This window comes from Dermochelys coriacea, chromosome 1 (genome assembly GCF_009764565.3).
Source record: "Dermochelys coriacea isolate rDerCor1 chromosome 1, rDerCor1.pri.v4, whole genome shotgun sequence".
Taxonomy (NCBI): Eukaryota; Metazoa; Chordata; order Testudines; family Dermochelyidae; genus Dermochelys; species Dermochelys coriacea.
Genome location: NC_050068.2, coordinates 264635770 through 264654965, shown reverse-complemented (window position 1 = coordinate 264654965; position 19196 = coordinate 264635770). Strand labels below are relative to the sequence as shown.

Below are 19196 nucleotides of genomic sequence, written 5' to 3'. Positions count from 1 at the left end.
AGTCCCAAGGATGATTAAACTGAAAAAGTGCAGAATACAGGGATGGAGAAGCAAATAATCAAACTTGTGTTATCCTACTTATTTTTGTACCAGAAGGAAGGATACAATGCAATTTCCTTTAGAGACAAACTTAGCCTCATGGCACTATCTTAATATAAATAATAATCAATCATCATAATCAGAACTGCTTATTTAACTCTGTTCAGACAGGATTTGTCTCTTTTTAACCCAGTGGTAACTTGAAATTACATTTTTAAGACCGTGACCTTTCGGTTGATAGCCAACCTTCTGCAGACTTGTTCCAGCAAAGCACTTTGGCATGTATATAAATTTAAGTACTTGATTACTCCCTATCAAAATTGATAGAACTGCTCACATGCTTGATGTTTTGCATGTGCTTAAATGCTTTGGGGATCAGAGCTTTAATTAAAGCCCCTGTGAAAGGATGATTTTGCGGGTGGTGGAGATTATAATTTTTTATGGGATTGAAAAACTGCTTCTGAAGCTAGAGGTAAAAAGGTAAACTGTTAGTTGCTTCAAAAATGGACTTTTGCAAGATGCAGACGCTTAACCTGCATTGGGGAGAAATGGTTCTTAGGGTCTGAAATGACTAGAGAGAAATTACATTTGCAGGTTACAAACAAAGGGATGAAAACACCTTTTGGACCACAGGAGTTACAAAAGAGAAAGTGATGTCTAATCTCAATAGACTGGAGCTGGCCCACATACAAGTAGAAAGGGACCCGCTATGCTAAATAGTTGAAGGTAATTTGTGTACCTCCAAATAATAGAAGGTAATAACAATACTGAACCTTTCATATTTCCCAGGCTACCTGAGCATTGATGCTGACTGGCTGATGCCACTTCCCAAAACTAGCCCTGAACAGAATCCAGTAAAACAGAACGGTAGGTCTAGTTAATTCAAACACACACACTCAAAATTTAGGCTTACATGAAGATCAAGTCCTCATTTAATGAAGAATATTAGGAGATGCTGCAGTTCTGTATATGTAGGAAAAGGCAAGTAATAGATGTGGATGGTGTTTACTGTATGCTCAGGATGAGACAAAAAAAATTATTTCTAGAAATGCTAGTTAAACACCTCATTGTGCAGAACAAACTGGCAACAATGTGAAATAAATCCCTTTTTTATTACTTGAAATATACTTTGCAAATTTAAATCTCTTTACTTAGCTGGTGGATGGTTCCTTAGACTGAAGATGCTCTTCCCAGTTTAATTAATAGCAGTCATCTGAACTGGTTGTTCCTGGAAAATGGGACCTTTGAGAGGCTAGTGAGGCCAAAGATTTTAAAATATATTCCCAGGAAATGGCTTTACACCAGGGGATGATTCCACTGGCTCTTGCCTCGAGTGGAGTATAAAGCACAATTAAATGAATAAATTGGATAAATGAAAAACATAACCTTAATAAACATAACCATCATAAATAAATGGATAAATGAAAAACATAACCTTAGTGGGTAATTTTCATGTGCTTATGCTGCCACCAAACCACTGTTTCATCTGTATTACTACTTGGGGCATAGAATTCTCTCTCCTCAACATTAGTTATAATCCAGTGACAGCAAGTTATCACAGATGGATCACTGTTCTCCACAGTTCTGATTCTTTATAATCTATACAATAATTGTCATAAAACTATGGAGATTTAGAGGGTGTTCTTATTTCTAGTGTTTTAAATTATGCACTAAGGAAAAAATAGAAGATAGATCAAAATCAGGGGTGGAAAATGTAGTATGTAAACACTTACTACAGGAGCATATATGTGATATACACACTCTCTCTCTCTCTCCCTCTGCAGTATGAATAGATTATCAGTCTCCCAGATCACTCAAAGTCCTCTTCGTCCACTGTTTACACAGATGACTGGAGCCACCCTATTGATCACCCTTCCTTTCCCAAGCTTTCTCAGGAAGGAGTTGTGCAGATCGGCATCTCCATTTCCCCTTTCCTACAGGTTTACAAGGCAGACCAAATTATTTCCCCACATGTGTTCTTCACCCATCCCCAGGGAAACACAGCATCTTCTCTGTCTAATGGGTAATGAACAAGATTCAATTGAAAGTTAGGCAGGATGATTCTGTGATGTCACCCAAGATTCCACACTACAGGGCTAAAGTTTGAAATTCGCTGTAGTAATAGCAGATATCTGGGGCCAAATTCTGATTTCAGTCACATTTGGCTTCAGGGATTAGGCTGGCTGGCTTCAGGTCACTTTCAGTGAGAACCTCTTGTTCATTATTACCCCTGTGTTCATGTGGCAGACAAAATCATTGCAGATCCCCCAGGTTCGCTTTAATACCATTCCTCCGATGAAGCTAATGCTTATTCCTCACATACACAGTGCTAAAGCACATGGAGAGGGAGCGTTGTTTTACACTCCATGGGATCATGGTCGCTTTTACACAGGAAAGAGAATAATGAGAATGAACACATAGAAGAGAACAATGAAAAGTGGTAGAACTCTGGAGAAAAGAGAAAGGAGGAAGAGAAGCAGATAGAGATTTTAAAAGGAGAGAGAAGAAAAACTGGAAGATGGAAAGGAAAAAAGACAACAAAAGACAGAAATCTGTGTTTTTATTAAACAAAGAAGGTGTTTGAAATATGGCTGATACTTTTTGATTTATGCTGCTTTCAGTAGTGGCCGAAAGGAATGTAAAATTAATGGCTCTGCCCTCCTGGGAATACCTTTAGCACAGAGGCTTCCCTGGATGGTTCTAGCCACTTACCCTTCCCCCAAGCATCCTCCCTATCCCCCACAAGCTCTCTGTGCCACCACCTCTCACAGCTCCCAGTGTAGAATGCATCCTGTGGGAAGGGGACATGGCCAAAGCACAGATGCACTGTGGCTAGTCTCAGGTATAGCAGTGGCCCCTAAGGACTGTGGTGGGCAGCCACACATAAATTATTAGGGCCTTTCTGAGCCTACTTTAATTTATGCCAGGAGCCAGGTAGACCCCCTCAAAAGCACCAGTTTGTAGGGAGCCATATACATGGAATAAAGCCACCTTGCTCCTATTCCCACCCCATGCCTGTATGGAGCAGAGCCTCCTTCAAATAGTAAAAACAACGAGGAGTCCTTGTGGCACCTTAGAGACAAACAAATTTATTTGGGCATAAGCTTTCATGGGCTAGAACCCACTTCATCAGATGCATGGAGTAGAAAATACAGGAGGAGTATAAATACATGAAAAGATGGGAGTTGCTTTACCAAGTGCGAGGTCAGTCTAACGAGACAATTCAATTAACAGTAGAATACCGAGGGAGGAAAAATAACTTTTGTAGTGGTAATGAGAGTGGCCCATTTCAAACAGTTGACAAGAAGGTGTGAGTAACAATAGGGAGAAATTAGTATGTGGGAAATTAGATTTAGGTTTTGTAATGACCCAACCACTCTCAGTCTTTATTCAGGCCTAATGTGATGGTATCCAGTTTGCAAATTAATTCCAGTTCTGCAGTTTCATGTTGGAGTCTGTTTTTGAAGTTTTTTTGTTGGAGAATTGCCACTTTTAGGTCTGTTTTTGAGTGACCAGGGAGATTGAAGTGCTCTCCTACTGGTTTTTGAATGTTATAATTCCTGATGTCAGATTTGTGTCCATTTATTCTTTTGCGTAGAGACTGTCCAGTTTGGCCAATGTACATGGCAGAGGGGCATTGCTGGCACATGATGGCATATATCACATTGGTAGATGTGCAGGTGAATGAGCCCCTGATGGTGTGGCTGATGTGGTTAGGTTCTATGATGGTGTCCCTTGAATAGATATGTGGGCAGAATTGGCACCGGCGTTTGTTACAGGGTTTGGTTCTTGGGTTGGTGTTTTTGTTGTGTAGTGTGTGGTTGCTGGTGAGTATTTGCTTTAGGCTGGGGGGCTGTCTGTAAGCGAGGACTTACCTGCCTCCCAAGGCCTGTGAGAGTGAGGGATTGTCCTTCAGGATAGGTTGTAGATCCTTGATGATGCGCTGGAGAGGTTTTAGTTGGGGGCTGTAGGTGAAATCTTCAAATAGTAATGACACTTCACACTTTATATAGTACTTTTATCTGAGGGTCTCAGAGCAGTTTAAAAGCATTAGGTATTGCTACCTCCTGTGCCCCCTTGAGTTATGCAAGTAGTTTTATCCTCCTTTTACAGGTGGAGGGAAATGAAGTTAAATGAGGAAAAAAGGATAAGTAATGTATCCATGTTCAAAGGGTGAGTCAGTGTAAGATTGAAAATAAAACCTAGGGCTCCTGATCCCAGCCTCTTAATGTACCCACCAACTTTCTTTTCTCAGTCTTAATTATGTTGTTTGCAACTGCAGTGATATACTCATATTATTATTTACTTCCTATTGTAACATGCTGCCCCTGGATGGGTGGCCAGCAGCGAACCCAAGACCTCTACACCTAAAAGCATGAGCTTCTATTGACTATCTCCTCAAGAAGTACAGAGAGCTAGAGCCCTGCAAATCGCAGATATCTATTTTATATACGGAGACCATGTTTGAGGATCATGGCTCAGATGCGGATGCAAATTTTGTATCTGTGCAAGGCTCTAAGGAGAGCCATGAGAGAGTGTGGGTTACACTATAATAAGTTTAAAGGTCTAGTTTTGGGCCCAAACTCTGTGACAGTGTCCCTTTATATTATGTCAAGTTTATGATATATCAGTGATAACTTGTATCCTGCACTAGCTGAAGCAAAAACCTCAGATTTTCTTCCTCTTTAACAGCTTCTGTTCTTTTTTTAAAGCTTCCATCACAGACTCCCCTTCACCCTCAAAGGGGAGAAAAAGCTCGCATAAGTACTGTTATCCCTTCCTCTGTTTCTCAATAGCAGGGGTTATTATTATTATCTTGTACTACCATAGAGCCTTGTAGCTTTAGTGACCGACCAGACCCCATTGTGCTAGGCGCTGTACAAACACAGAAAAGATGGTCTCTGCCCCCAAAGAGTTTACAATCTAAGTATAAGACAAGAGACAGCCACTGGACCATCCTTCCCCTTAATATACTTGAGTATATGCCTTTTTGAATGGGTGATCTCATCAAAGCCCAGCCACCTCAGAACATGTCAAGGTTCACCCATCACTTATTACGACTGAGCATGATCACACACGTGACACACCATTTGGCAATACTTATTCTAACCACCTGATCATGCAGCACAAAGGCTGTGAAGGAGAATGAATGAAATCCCATATTGAAAAGTAAATCCTTTTCTCTTCAGCTGGTATCACACACTTGGTTTGAAAGACGGACATGTTTGTGGAAGGTTCTTCATTACTCCTGGACATGTTGCCTTACTCACATTTTGTCTTCATTCCTGGTCTTATTCTGATCAAACCCATTCATGCCTCAAAGAGGGTCAGGTGATGGAAGAATTGCAGTTGCTGTGGGATGGATGTGATTATAACTAGCTTTGATTTCTGTCCTAGGTCTCCTTGGCAAAGCCTTTATTTTCCCGGAAGAAACAGACAATAGCTATGTTGTTCTGTCTCCAGCACAGCCCTTGAGTCTTGGAGCATTCACACTTCGCATGAAGATGGCCTCAGAGTTACCACCCAGTCGAGAAATCATTCTTTTCTCCTACCGCACCAAGTACTATAATGAACTCGATGTGTGGCAAGAGTTTAATGGCACCTTTAGTTTGTACCTGATTGGTCCTGGAGTGCACTTCACCCTCCCCAGACTCAATACCTTTGGGAGTCACATGTGTGTGACCTGGGAATCCAAATCTGGTCTCACGGCCTTTTGGGTATATGGTAAAAGGAGCCTAAGAAAAGTGCTGAGACCAGGGCATAGGATCCAACCACAGGGCATTGTCATGCTGGGGCAAGATCCAGACACATTCTGGGGCAGCTTTGAGAAGGCCCAAAGCTTTGTGGGAGAAATAAGTGACCTTTATATGTGCGACCATGTCTTATCACCCTCCATTATCCAGAACGTTTAACTGGACCCTTCATTTCCCAAGGGAAATATTTTTGATTAGAAATCATTATCATATGAGCGTACGGGAAATGTGAATGTGCTGTCCAAACTGTAACTGGCACGTAATGTGAATGAAGGGGCTTCTGACATTCTAATGTTTCATTTCTCCTATGTGTGCACAAGAAATAAAACATAAAAAGGAATAGAGAGGAAAACTCTAGAAATTTGTTGGTTTTTTTTTTTTTACAAGATAGAAATTAGAGCTAGCAAAGCCCTTATAGACAGCCTAGTCCCATGCCCACATATGTTAATGCCAATCTTGTATCTAAAGTACACTATGCAGATTTGTGGTGCAAAGATTTGCAATGACCTTTATTGGTAACAGTTTAGCTCTAGCCAACTGGATGGATGTGCAAAAGGTCGTGGGGGTGGGAATAGTGGCCTGCCAATCATATCCCAGTGACCAGCTCCATTAGCTGAGTTCCCAGTGCCTATCATGTGACCTACTATTCAGGGCAGCCCATCACTACAGCGAAGCTAACAACCTCATGAATCTATGATCCCTGGCACTGGCACACAACCAGGTAATCCAGATGTGGGAGATCCTGCTCATTGGGGCTCCCTGCACCAGAGGGGTGCTGACTGGTCCCATGTCACTTTCCCGTACATGACCTTCTGCCCCGCTGCTTGCTGCAAGAGAAAAATACCAAACAACTAGTCTTTAAGTCGCCAGACCCTAGCTTAACCGAGTGATCTGGAGCTCCTCCAAGGGCTGCTTGATGGAGAATAAAAAGTTTTGGAAAACTCCTGTGAAATCCCTTGAATAACTGAACTGATCAGTCCTCCAAGGAAGGCATAAAACATGCATCTTTGTTGGGGGTGGGGGAGCCCTCCACGCTAGATTAAATTGTGGTGGGGAACACCCTAGCAAAAATATCCTTCCTGGCTCTGGCAAGCAGTCAGTTACTCCTAAGGGTGCTGTGCTTATCTCTGTCAGATTGCTGCCTCTGGCTCCCACCTGGCCACCAAAAGGAGTGAGGGAGAGTGGAAGTGTTACAGTCAGGTTCATGCAAAAGTCAATAATCTGTCCTCCTCTCTGCCTGTTTTATAGTTGGGGGTGGGAAGTAGCTGGCCATGTAAGGTACTGGCCAATCAACCTCCCCCTGCTACGGGCCCTATGTTTTACTGCTGGGCCTCTATGGCTTTGTCTATGTTAGGGAAAGAGAGGTTGGCGGGGGGCGGGGAGGGGGGGGAGGGTTCAATCCAGTTAGCTCAACTGAAAACCCAACTTTGCACCAATATAGACACAGTTAAAACCTGTGGCTCAAATGATTGAAAAAGCACTTTTTTCCTAGACAAGACCACAAGAAGCTGTGGAAGCAGCCATTATTTCCATGCTCATAGTCCCACAGGGAGGAATGCTGCTGAAAAGATCAACCACAAAGCAGCTGAAATTGCTTCACTGTCCATTGGGATGGTGGTGATACTAGAATTGTATTCATCCTCCATGGTTTACGGAAAACAGTCTCCTCTAGGCTACAAGGCCCTGTCTTCACAGGCAAAGATAATGTGTTGCCAGTCATGCTTGTTCAATCATGTCAGCTCCCCACAGCTGAAAACCCTGATAACGCTTATTAAAAGGCAGGTTAACACATCTCAAGCTGTGTTAGCTGGCAGTGTCAACATGTTAAAAACTACAGCTTACCCTAACTATACACATAAAACTTTTGCCAGTGTAATAATGCCAGTTAGAGGTGTGGATTTTTATGACATTTATATACCAGCAAAAGCCCTTGCGCAAATGCAGTTATACCTGCAAAAAAGTCCTTTAACCAGCATAGCATATTTTGTTCGACGAACTGGAAAAAGCAATATTGGCAAAAGCCCTCTTTTGCAGGTACAGTATAAACAACACCTATGTTAGGCGGATTGTATCTGTATAGTTATACCAGCAAACTTTTGTAGTGTAGACTAGATCTGGGCTTTGAAAGGGTATTAGCTAACATGTTTTAAACAACTCAACCATTTTCCTAATGTAGCTGTACAAGACTTTTAGAGGGTTTTTAGTTGTGTTACGCTAATTCAATTGAGCAAATACAATTGAAAAACACACCCTTTTGGCCTGTCAAAGCTCCAGAAGTTGGTGACGTATTTGAAGCCCCAATACAACATTCCATTCACAACTGCATTTGTGCACATTCTCTTCCCCAACAAAACATTTTTGGCACTTACCTGGCATTTTTCATCTTCAAAGCATGGAACAAATACAAATTAATGAATCTTCACAACACCTGGGTGATGTTGATAAATATTCTTACCATTTTACAGAGGAGGCACAAGGGGATACTTGACTTGTCCCGGCAACAGAGTTAGAATTAACACTCAGACATCCTGGTTCCAAGCCCTGTGCTCAGAGCAGTACTCCAGTCCTCATCAAGTTTTAGGCTCTGAAAGAGAGGTTGCAAACCAAATGCATAGGGCTGATCATTTTTTTTTCAGTTTTGAGATTTCTGAAATGTCAAATTTTTCCATTGGTGGGGGGCTGGAATCCAATAAGCTCTACAAATGAAACATGCTGTGGTTCATTTAATCACAGATATCTAGATCAGTACTTCCAGTATACTTGTCCTTAACAGCACGATGTTATATGAATGGTGATAGTCCAGAGGAGACGCAGGGGGAGAGGGGGTGTTAGCTGCTTGGCTTGTACTGAGCATGCTCACACAGACTGAGCATGCTCAGTAACACTGCTGAAGCCGCTGCCCTCACTCCGCCCCCCCACAACTATCGGCAGGGGTCGCCTGTAGCTGTTCAATGTTTGTTCGGTCTTCTCCACCATCTCCTCAGCCACATCCATCCTCTGTGCCATGCAAACCTTCACACCAGCAAACATATCCTCCGCTCTGATTATTTATAACACTTCTGGTGAGAGACCACCTGCCTACTAACTAGAAGGCCATCCTGTGTCCATAGGTAGATAGCTGGCTACTACAAAAGGATTTTCAGCTTACACTTGGGTTTTGGTCACTGACATGGTCAATAATACAAAGAATGCCACTGAGGCTGCCCTCTCTTGGAATATGCACTTTCCCGGGAAAAATATGGCACACCCAGGACTTTGCCAACATTGCTTGTCTAAAGGCAGGCCAGAGGGTGTGTTAGAACTAGAGCTGGGTGACTAATTCATTATGACTAATTTATCCAGCAAATGCACCCCTTCTTTCTGGTCACAAATTATTTGAATGTCCAACACCATGCTAGGCACCTAACAAAAGGAAATATAAATACAGTCCCTACCCTGCGGAGTATACAGCCTCAATTCAATATGTCACAACAGGTAAGGACTGTAAACAGAACAAAGTCAGGATAAGGGATAACATCTCTATTAGCTCAGTCACTACAAACCTCTGCATGATCCTGTCTACACTCAAGAGTCAGCATTGGTGCAGCTACACCGATTGCTCGCCACCGATGACAGCTTCCCTGGTGTAGGCCAGTGATTCTTTCATGTCATGTGTGTGCTCCAGCCAGTAAGGAACTAAGATCTCCATCAGAGTTCAGTTTTTAAAAGTACACTAGGCTTAGCGAATAAACTGATTGGTTGAAAGTGTATTTTATTTATTCCTTATTTGTTACAAGCACATGAGGGTTCACTCATCCAGCAAGCTGACTGGCTAGCACTCATCTCATTTGGTGTAGTACTAGATAAAGTCACTAGCTATTTAAAGGGGAGGAAGGGCAGTGATTCCCCTAAGAGGATGACTGCTCTCATTCAGAGCCAGGAATAGTCTGATTTTTTTTTCTGCACTTCAGGAAAAGCGAACATACAATGTTCATTTGACGGGATCATTTCCTGAACATGATGTGTGCTGCACTGTCTCTAGGTCATTTTCCAGTGTGTCACATCCTTCTGGATGAGGGGGGCAGGAAATGGCAAACTCCCACTATGAGGCAAAGCATTCCCACTGCAGCAATTGGTTCGTGGGAACTATAAATTGGGTTCATCCAGAAACAGCATAAAATTTGTCCTTGGTGAGACTGGCTGGAAACAAAAGGTAAGTTGGAAATATTATTCCTCGGGACCCCTTTAGCACTTGATTAGGAAACAATATTCTGTCCAGAAACGTTTTTGGTCTGTTTCAGACACGTCTCTATTATTAATTATATTATTATTATTTAAATAATTAATTACATAGGGAACTTTTTTCTGAAAGCTGGGGGAGGGAGAGAACGGCTGGAGATTCTGTTCTCCCTGTAAATTGGGAGAGACCCCAGGGAAGCCTGGAATGGAGGGGGCTATATTTAAAATGATTTTACTAGTAGCGTCTGTGCGACTGCAGTTTTCTTTTTAGAAAAATGTTCATTTTCTCAGCAAGAAAATCAGTAGCACAAATGATTAAGGGGCTACCAGAATTGATTTCTTATATATTATCATAATATCAGATTATGTTCTGCGCAAATGTTTGGCTCAGTGCTTGTCATCTGTACCAGTTTAGGGGACAGGAACGGTGGTTGAAAATAGTGTTAATGCGTTGATTTGGTTACCCGTGTCTTCTAGAGTTGGGGTGGGTTAGGATCCCTGCCATAGAAATCTTTCACCCTCTGGCACTCTAGTGGCTGCCTGTCTTTCGACATGAAGTTGTATCAGACAGGAAACAACCTCTAAGGGTCTATCTCCTGTGTTTCTCAAATGTGGCCACCATTTTCTTGTGGCTACAGGCACCTGGGCTGTGATTGGGGAGGGGGAAACCAGTGCCTCCTCCCCATCCCTGGTGTCCTCGATGGACAGCCTTGGTTGCTGGGGCTTCTAGCAAGAGTTGGGCAGCCGGTGAGTTCCCCACTTTCCCAGGGGCGGTGGGGCTCAGGATTTGGGCTTCAGCCCAGGGGTGGCAGGGAAGGCAGGCTCCTGCCGCAAGGCTTTGGGCACCAGCCACGGGGCTTTAGGCTCCAGCCCCTCCCCTAGCCAACACTCCCCCCCGCCATTGCCCCTGGGCCCTGTTGCCTCTCCCGATCCTCCATCCAGGGCTTAGTTTGTCCCCAGACTTCTTGGGGCTGAGTAAGTCTGCTGTGACAAGTGATACTTGTATGTTTGTTAATACCACTTGTCACAGCAGACTTGCTAGCTAGCAATAAATAAATTACAATGATTTGGACGTGTGTATGTGCATATTTATTTGTTTTTCCTAACGCTAATTAAGTATTTTAGCAAAAAGAAAAGGAGTACTTGTGGCACCTTAGAGACTCCTTTTCTTTTTGCGAATACAGACTAACACGGCTGCTACTCTGAAACCTAAGTATTTTAGGGGAAAGTGTGAGAGTGGCCACCAGCAAGAGTCGGGGGCCGCACTCTGAGGCCACTAAATAATTTGTCCTGAGAACCCCTTGCACTGTAGGTGTGAGATGTGATTGCAGGTTGTATAGACATCCCCGAGCAAGCTTTAATCTAGCTAGTACAAGTACCAATAGCACTGAAAGCGCGGCAGCATGGATTTCAGCGCGGACTAGCTGCCCAAGTAATACCCCGGATCTTGGGCAGATTTGTACAGCTCATGCTGAAGTACATCCTGCCACAACTTCACCGCTATTGGTACTCACCATTGCTAGATTAAAGCTAGCTCAGGGATAGCTACACATGCTGCAATCACACCACTGGCTGCAGAGTACACATATTTGTAGCTCCTTTGCAAAGCTGCTTTAGCTAGGGAGGCAGTATGGCCACTGCATTGGGACTCAGGAGATCTGATTCTCTTCCCAGCTCTGTTGCTGTGTGACCTTGGACAAGTCATGTCATTCTGTGTCTCAGTTTACCTATCTGTAAAATGGGGATAACGATACTTTTGAAAGCGATTTAAGAGCAACTATGAAAAGTGCTTTATAAAGAGCTAGGCATTATCATTAGATTGCTGCACTTTTCCCTTAAGATAAGTACAGGGCACCGGTAGTGAAGTAATGATCACACAAGGCTCACAGCCTAAAAAGAGGTCACCAAGTCCAGCCCCCCACATCTAGTCAGGACCAAGTAAACCTAGACCATCCCTGATAGGTATTTGTCCAGCCTGTTCTTAAAAACCTCCAATGATAGAGATTCCACAAACTCCCTTGGAAGCCTGTTACAGGACTTAACTATCCTTATAATTAGAAAGATTTTCCTAATATCTACCCTCAATCATCCATTAGGTCTTGTCCTACCTCCAGGCGAGCTGGAAAATAATCAAGTACCATCCTCTTTATTACAGTCCTTAATGTATTTGAAGAATGTCATGTGGGACTGTATCAAAAGCTTTATTAAAATCAAGATATATCATGTCTACAGCTTCCCTCCATCCACTAGGCCAGTAACCCTGTCAAAGTAGGAAATTAAATTGGTTTTGCCTGATTTGTTCTTGACAAATCCATATTGGCTATTACTTATCACCTTATTATCCTCTAAGTGCTTACAAATTGATTGTTTAATCATTTATTCTATTATCTTCCCATTCAAATTCACCCTAGAAACATGGTTCTCAACATTTTACATACAGTGACAATAGAAAAATGCTTCAGGATCTGACTCCCAACTAAACTTAAAGAAAAAGATGATGGATGCAGGACCCTCCTGAAACATGTCTGCAACTCCCCATGGGGAACCTGACCTCCACTGAGAATCCATGTCCTAGGGATTACCCCTCTAGGCTTCACCTCATCAGTCTCTGTATTTGCCACCTTTAAATAGAAAGGACCCAGGATAAATCCCATAGGATCTCCATCAAGGAAGAGGTGCCTGGGATTCACCTCCCTGGTATCTACCTCCCTGGTATCTGCACTACCTTGATATAGCAGATAGGGCCTTGAACCAATCTTCAAACACACACTCCTAAGACTGACCGGCTGAGTAAAGCCCATCTGTTTGTATTTCCTCACAGGGCCATGGAGAGAAGTGCTATAACCTTTCCTACAGCACTGGACCCTACACGCCACTTCCAAATGCTGCTGCTGAATCAGAGAAGCAGACTGCATGGCCAGATCAGGAAGCTTCGCGAGATTGCACGTAACATCAACAAGCTGCGCAGGCGATCCCTGATTGCAAACATCACTGGGAGTTCCCTGAGTGCAGTAGGAGCAATCACAGCCATCGTGGGGCTCTCCTTGAGCCCTGCCACTTTAGGAGCATCTCTCCTGGCTTCTGCTGTGGGGCTGGGCGTAGCCTCTGCCGGAGGGGCTGTCAATGTCACTTCCGATCTCTCCTTAGTGCTCTCTAACTCCAGGGAACTAAGAAGGGTGCAGGAGATTGCAGTGAACTGTCAGAACCAGATGAGGGAAATCCTGAGCTGCCTAGAATTCCTCCACCGTGGACAGGGCCCAATGGACCCCCTGTTGCTCCAGTCAGAGAAAAATGCTTCCATCTCGCTGTACAATTCCCTCTGCTTCATGGTATTCTATGGTTCGCGCAACTTTCTTGTGCCAGAGTACACGAGGGAGGTCACAAAGGTGAGCCAAGCTGTGCTAAAGGCAAAAATCCAGAAACTGGCTGAAAACCTTGAGTCCTGCATCAGAGCAATGGACGAAGTTTGTGAACTCTTAGAATCCAGAGCAGAACTTTCCTCCAACACAAGAAACCCCAGCTCAAGTGCCAGGATCACTGTCAAACCCCAGGGAACATCCAGCTGAAACAGCCAAAACTAAGAGTGTCATTAGAGATGCTGTACTATTCACTATTTTTATTACTGTCATTATTTTTACAAGCATTTGTGGCACCCATCCCCACAGCTGGAAACAAGTTACAAGGTTCTGATTTAAATATGACAGCAAGCATGTCCCTAAAAGGGAGTTTATGCTTTTACCTCCCTGCAGCACTGAACTAAAATCTGAGGTCATGATGGAGATCTAGCCTGTAGGGTAAATGACAGGAACGACTCCAGAGCCTACATTTAGTGGAAGACCAGTTGGATAAATGCTGGATTAAAGGCTAAAATCTGCCCAAATTTCTTTGGCTCCCATCTGGTGCAGCTCCATGATGTCAGAGAGGAATGGGTCTGGAGTTAGATCAAAAGACTCCTTGCCTGGTCTTGCTCCCTGGTTGTAAATAACCTGTGAATTCTTCTTCTCATAGAGGCAAAGGGAGTGAGATCTATTGTAATATCTAGCACCCACAAATTTCCTACTTAAGTAGCCAGAGATGTGACAAACTATATCCACTAGATGGCAGTACAGCACACACAATATCTCAGCAGGAGCTATGCACCAAAAAGTATTCTATCCCGTGTAGAGAGATACTTTTCTTGCCACGTGCTGTGGGACAAAGTGGAAATTGTGATATATTTTTCCTATTTATTTGTATAGTAATTTTAAGCTTTTAGAATTGTATTTAAAAAAAGAAAAAATGTTTAAGAACATGTTAAAAATAATGGCTTCCAACCCAGAGGGAAGCATTCCACAGGGCAAAGCAAGTCAGTGCTAGTATCTGATGGAAAGTCTCCTATTCACTCACCAGCCAGGGCAACACCCTATCAAAAAGGGAGAGAACTGTCTGAATTCAAATAGGCACAAAACATGTAGATTGCAGGAAACCAAGTACAGCTCTCGGAATGGGAAGGGAAAAAAGTGGAAGGGGAGGACAAATTCCCTAAGAGGAGGACTCGCTTCTTGAAATATGTAGAGAAGAGTGACAGTTCCTCAGGCAAAAAGGAGGTTCCAGTTGTTAGATGTGGAACGGGATTCGATAGTTAGAGATGTCAATAGTTAGGTGTCTTGGGATATCAGTGTGAAGGTGGCAGGTCTCATGAGACAGCAATACACTGTTACTGAGTGCTGTGGAGGAGTCTGCGGTTGGGATGTATATGACAGAGAGTGATGTAGAAGAGATGGGTGGTCCAGGAATTAGGGCACTAGCCTAGCACTTAGAAAAGACCCTGCTCTGCCCTAGACTTCTTGTGTGACTCTGGGCAAATCACTTGGCCTCTTTGTGCCTCCATTCCCCATCTGTAAAATGGGGATAATAGCACTTCCTTACCCTCCCTCTCCCGGGATATGGTGCACTCAATACTTTACATATTGTGAACTGCTTACACATTGAGGTGGTGGGGACCATATAAGTACCTAAGATAGGTGTAGGAGAGAGGACTTGGAAGCTAGCTTTAGATTAGTAGGAAAAAGGCTTAGATCTAGGTACATTTTCAGTCCCACATGCAGAACTAGCTAAACAGGAGGAACTTCAGAATCACAGGGCAGGGATGAAAAAATGACCTAAAGAGGAGGATTTAAATGTATGAAGCACTGAAGAAACTCTTGGGGTGGAGGGAGGAGAGAGAGAGAGACAAGCCAGAGTAGCAAAGTTTGAATTTTTGTCCTTTTTTTCTGCCCCTCCCATGTTCTTGGAACATGTGATTTTATGTACTTTAAAAAAACAAAAGCAGCTGTCACTGAGAGCCTCTCACATCCGAGAATGATCACCACACGAGTAATGACTCCGATGCGACGCTGATTCAATGAAATGAATATGAAGCTATTTTGTGTCAGTGTATATATATTTCTGTATGTGTGTGATCGCTGATATTCTACCACATCCATACCCCAGTGTTGGGTGCTTGCTGCCTTTCTGGCTACCAGACACTAAATAAAGACCCAGTACTAGAAGTGTTTTGTATATTTGGGGTGGGAGGAGTGAAGGGGGGGTATATTGTATGTGATCTCAACCATCAGTCCAGCATATCCATACCATGTAAGTAATGGGTGTACAAGTGTGTGCACATCTCCACTTGTGTGAGTACCCATCTACCTACGTGAGTGCTGTTTGCACGTCTCTGACCACATGAAAATGGCCCTGTGGATTGCATGTGAGCGAAAGTGTTTTATCTTGGTGTGCGTGCAGATGTATTGTGTGATCTCTAACATTGCTCAAGCAAAGCAATACCCCACAACTAACTCCTGGCCAGCTAAGGCCAACCCTGGACACACAGCAACAAACAATTCAGCCCAGAGAGCACAGGAAGATCAGCTAGAAGAGACCAGCCAGACTGGTCACAACTTCTCCCTTTCTTTTCAATATTCATCGTGAGTAAGGCTGCAAGTTTGTCACAGAGGTCATGGAAGTCATGGATTCCGTGACTTTCCATGACCTCCGTGACTTCTGCAGCATCCAGTGTGCCTGGCTCCAGGGCTGCCTGAGCAACTAAGGCAACCCCAGGACCAGTCACACCGGCCACTGCTGGGGCAGTCTCAGGCCACCGCCCCCCCCCCCCGCCCAACAGCAAAAGGAGGATTTGGGGTATGGGAGAGGGTTCAGGGCTGTGGGTTGGGGCGTGGGAAGAGGTGAAGGCTCTGGGTGGCGCTTACCTTGTCCACATGTTCCTCCCTCAGCTCCTAGCTCCACACGCTGCAATTCCTGGCCAATGGGAGCTGCGGAGCTGGCAGCACATGGAGCTACAAGCTTAGGGAGGGACATGTGGGTAGGGAGCCTGCCAGCCCTGCCAACTCCTCCCCCACCCCAGCACCCGGGTTGCTCCCATCCAAGCACTCATGATGCCCCCCAGACCACTCCCCCAGCACTTGCTGAGCCCCCTGGATTGCCCCCTCCAACACCTGTGGGGCCTCCAGGCACCCGCAGCGTCCCTGGTTCGCTCCCCCCCAAGCACCCCCGCACTCCCACGAGCACCTGCAGCACTCCCAAGATTTAGTATATAGTACAAGTCATGGACAGGTCACGGGCCGTGAATTTTTGCTTACTGCCCATGACCTGACCATGACTTTTCCTAAAAATACCCATGACTAAAACATACCCTTAATCATGAGTGGTGTTTGTTTCATGGTAAATAAATCATTGAAAGGCTGACTCTGTTTTCCAACTCATTTCATTATTTGGGTGGCAATAATAATACAGATAAATTGCTTTTTTTCCTGCCCTCCCCTCCCCTTTCCCAACTTCCCAGGAACATAGTTTCAATTAGCTGCCTAGAAGCTGAGATCCAGTCAAAGGGTTCACTTCCATGTTCAGCCAGGCAGACAGAAACTTCTGTCTTAATTCAATCTTTACTCAGGCAAAATGCCCATTGACTTTAGGATTTGGTTTCTTCCAGTCACAGTGTGCACATTCAGACTCATAGGACTGTGGTCTCCTAAGAAGGTCTCAAAGTCATACTCAATATCTAATACTAAATACTAATATTTTTACATTTAGTTTAGCCCCTTTCACCCTCAGTAATCCCAAAATGCTTTACAAAAAGTTTTACTTACAGTACCCATAAACATGGAAAGTGGCAGATGTTCAACTACACATCAACTCTATCAACATGTTAGGACAGGAAGTAAGTCTTTTATCAAAAGAAATCTTAGAGTGTAAGAACGGCCACACTGGGTCAGATCAAAGGTCCATCTAGCCCAGTATCTTGTCTTCCAACAGTGGCCAATGCCAGGTGCCACAGAGGGAATGAACAAAACAGATAATCATCAAGTGATTATCACCAGACACCAGACCTAACATTCCTACTCCAGGGACACCCTTAATAATCACTAGTGATCTGGTCCTTGGTTTCACATCTCTTCCAAAAGATAACACCTGCAGCAACAGAAGGCCTCATAAGGGCAGTGAGTTCACTCAATCAGAGGGAAGAGTGACTTCCTATTAAATAACCAACTCCATTTCCTGCACCACCATAGCTTTTCCTTCAAGGTCTCCCATTTAAGTACTGATAGGCCTAACATGACTTAGTTCTAACATATGATAAGATCACAGCCTAAGGTGATGTGACTGCTGGCCAGCTTTTGAAGAGTCTAGTCTAGAGCCCCCTCCAGTATTTTTTGCCCCTGAACACTGTGGGAAGTGGTAGTACCATTCTCGATGGTGTCCTGGGTATTGTTTCAGGCTTCCTCTCCTTTCCCTGTCACACAAAGTTTATTTGGATTTCCCCTCACTTTCCTCATTGTTCTAGGAGTACAGGAAACAGCACATTTGGAATCCGTTGACAGATGCTCAGTTATGTCACCATTTCCTCAGTGCCACCCACCCAGGTTTTCCAAACAGATTGAGAGAATGCTCATCAGAAACACGCTCACGAGTCCCACTGAAATCAGAATCACTGTATTAGTCTAACACAAATTCTGTGATAGTTTAGCATCCTTTCTTCTAAGTCAGGTGAATGATATTCAGCATGCCTAAGTTGACTGTGCACTTTTGCATGTGTGCATATGCATTACATACATGGGGTTGTGGGAGTAGACACAACTGATATCTGTCTAGGCTCCTGCTACCACAAATCCATCTCCTCTTCCACTACCCCTATGTGACTTCACATAACCAGAGGTCATGTGGCTGAAATTTTAAAAATAACTTCAATCTAACAGACAGCCACATTAGCTTCAATCCTTCTTATGTCACCAGGAGGTGTTTATAAGAACATTTCAGATTGAAATCAATAGTAAACATCAGTGGATTCTCAATCTTTGCATAGTATGGAGCACAACTTAATAGAAAGGTTGTTGTATTGAGCAGCTCCATTCTCATTCATAATTGCATGGACCCATCTCCCAGGTGTTATCATCTCTCTGGCACATCAAAAATTGTTTATTTTGAAAAATAATATAGGAAAGACTATAAGGTAATCTTAGCAGGGTTGGCTGAAAACAATCATCTGTTTTTTGACCGAAAAATGAGTGATGATTAAACAAAAATTATTTCAAAAAGTGTCCATTTTCTGCTGAAAAAAAGTTGATTTTTCATTGAAAAATTCAACACCCCAAAATAAAACTATTTCACCTAAAACCTGAAATATTTTGATTTAGAAATGCTGCCACGGTACTTTATGGCAATTGTAGTTCAGTTGCTTCATATACCCATTCTCCTCTATGAGGCGGGCTCTCCAGCTGGACTACATCTCATAATGGATCATGGCCAGGGATTCCCATGAAAAACCACCATACTTCTCATAGAGTGGAGACCATGGTGCATCATGGGAGATGTCATCTGATCAGGAAGTCCAGCCAATAGAGGAGAATGGGAGCCTAAGGTACCTGAACTACAACTCCCATGAGGCAGCAAGATTTCCAACTTGAATATTTTGGTACTCAAATTTCTGGGGGGAAATAAAAACTTTGAATGGAAAATTTGGGGTTTTTTTAAATTTATTTTTAAAATTTTCCACAGAAACAAAAGATTTCAACCAGCTCTAAAGTTTAACTCTTTTTGTGTGATTTAACACCTGGAAACAAGGAAAAGAAGCATCTCCACAAAGTCAGCCAGTTTTCTGCAGACCACAAGATACCACTCAGCTGAATACCAGTGCTCCACAGCCTGTCC

At 43.5% G+C, this 19196-nt stretch overlaps 1 protein-coding gene and 1 pseudogene across 1 annotated transcript; both read left to right on the top strand.

The window, feature by feature from the left end:
- Nucleotides 1-6149, top strand: part of LOC119857935 — a 72576-nt pseudogene extending 66427 nt beyond the window's left edge.
- Nucleotides 1228-15541, top strand: APOLD1 (apolipoprotein L domain containing 1). Its single transcript, XM_038387113.2, has 3 exons — nt 1228-1232; nt 9967-9984; nt 12832-15541. The coding sequence occupies exon 3, from the start codon at nt 12836-12838 to the stop codon at nt 13574-13576; it is 741 nt and encodes a 246-aa protein (XP_038243041.1). The 5' UTR covers nt 1228-1232; nt 9967-9984; nt 12832-12835; the 3' UTR covers nt 13577-15541.
- The last annotated feature ends 3655 nt before the right edge of the window (nt 15542-19196 follow it).

Excerpts from the sequence above, each read along its gene's own strand:
- APOLD1 (XM_038387113.2), top strand. The coding sequence starts at position 12,836 with ATGGAGAGAAGTGCTATAACCTTTCCTACAGCACTGGACCCTACACGC.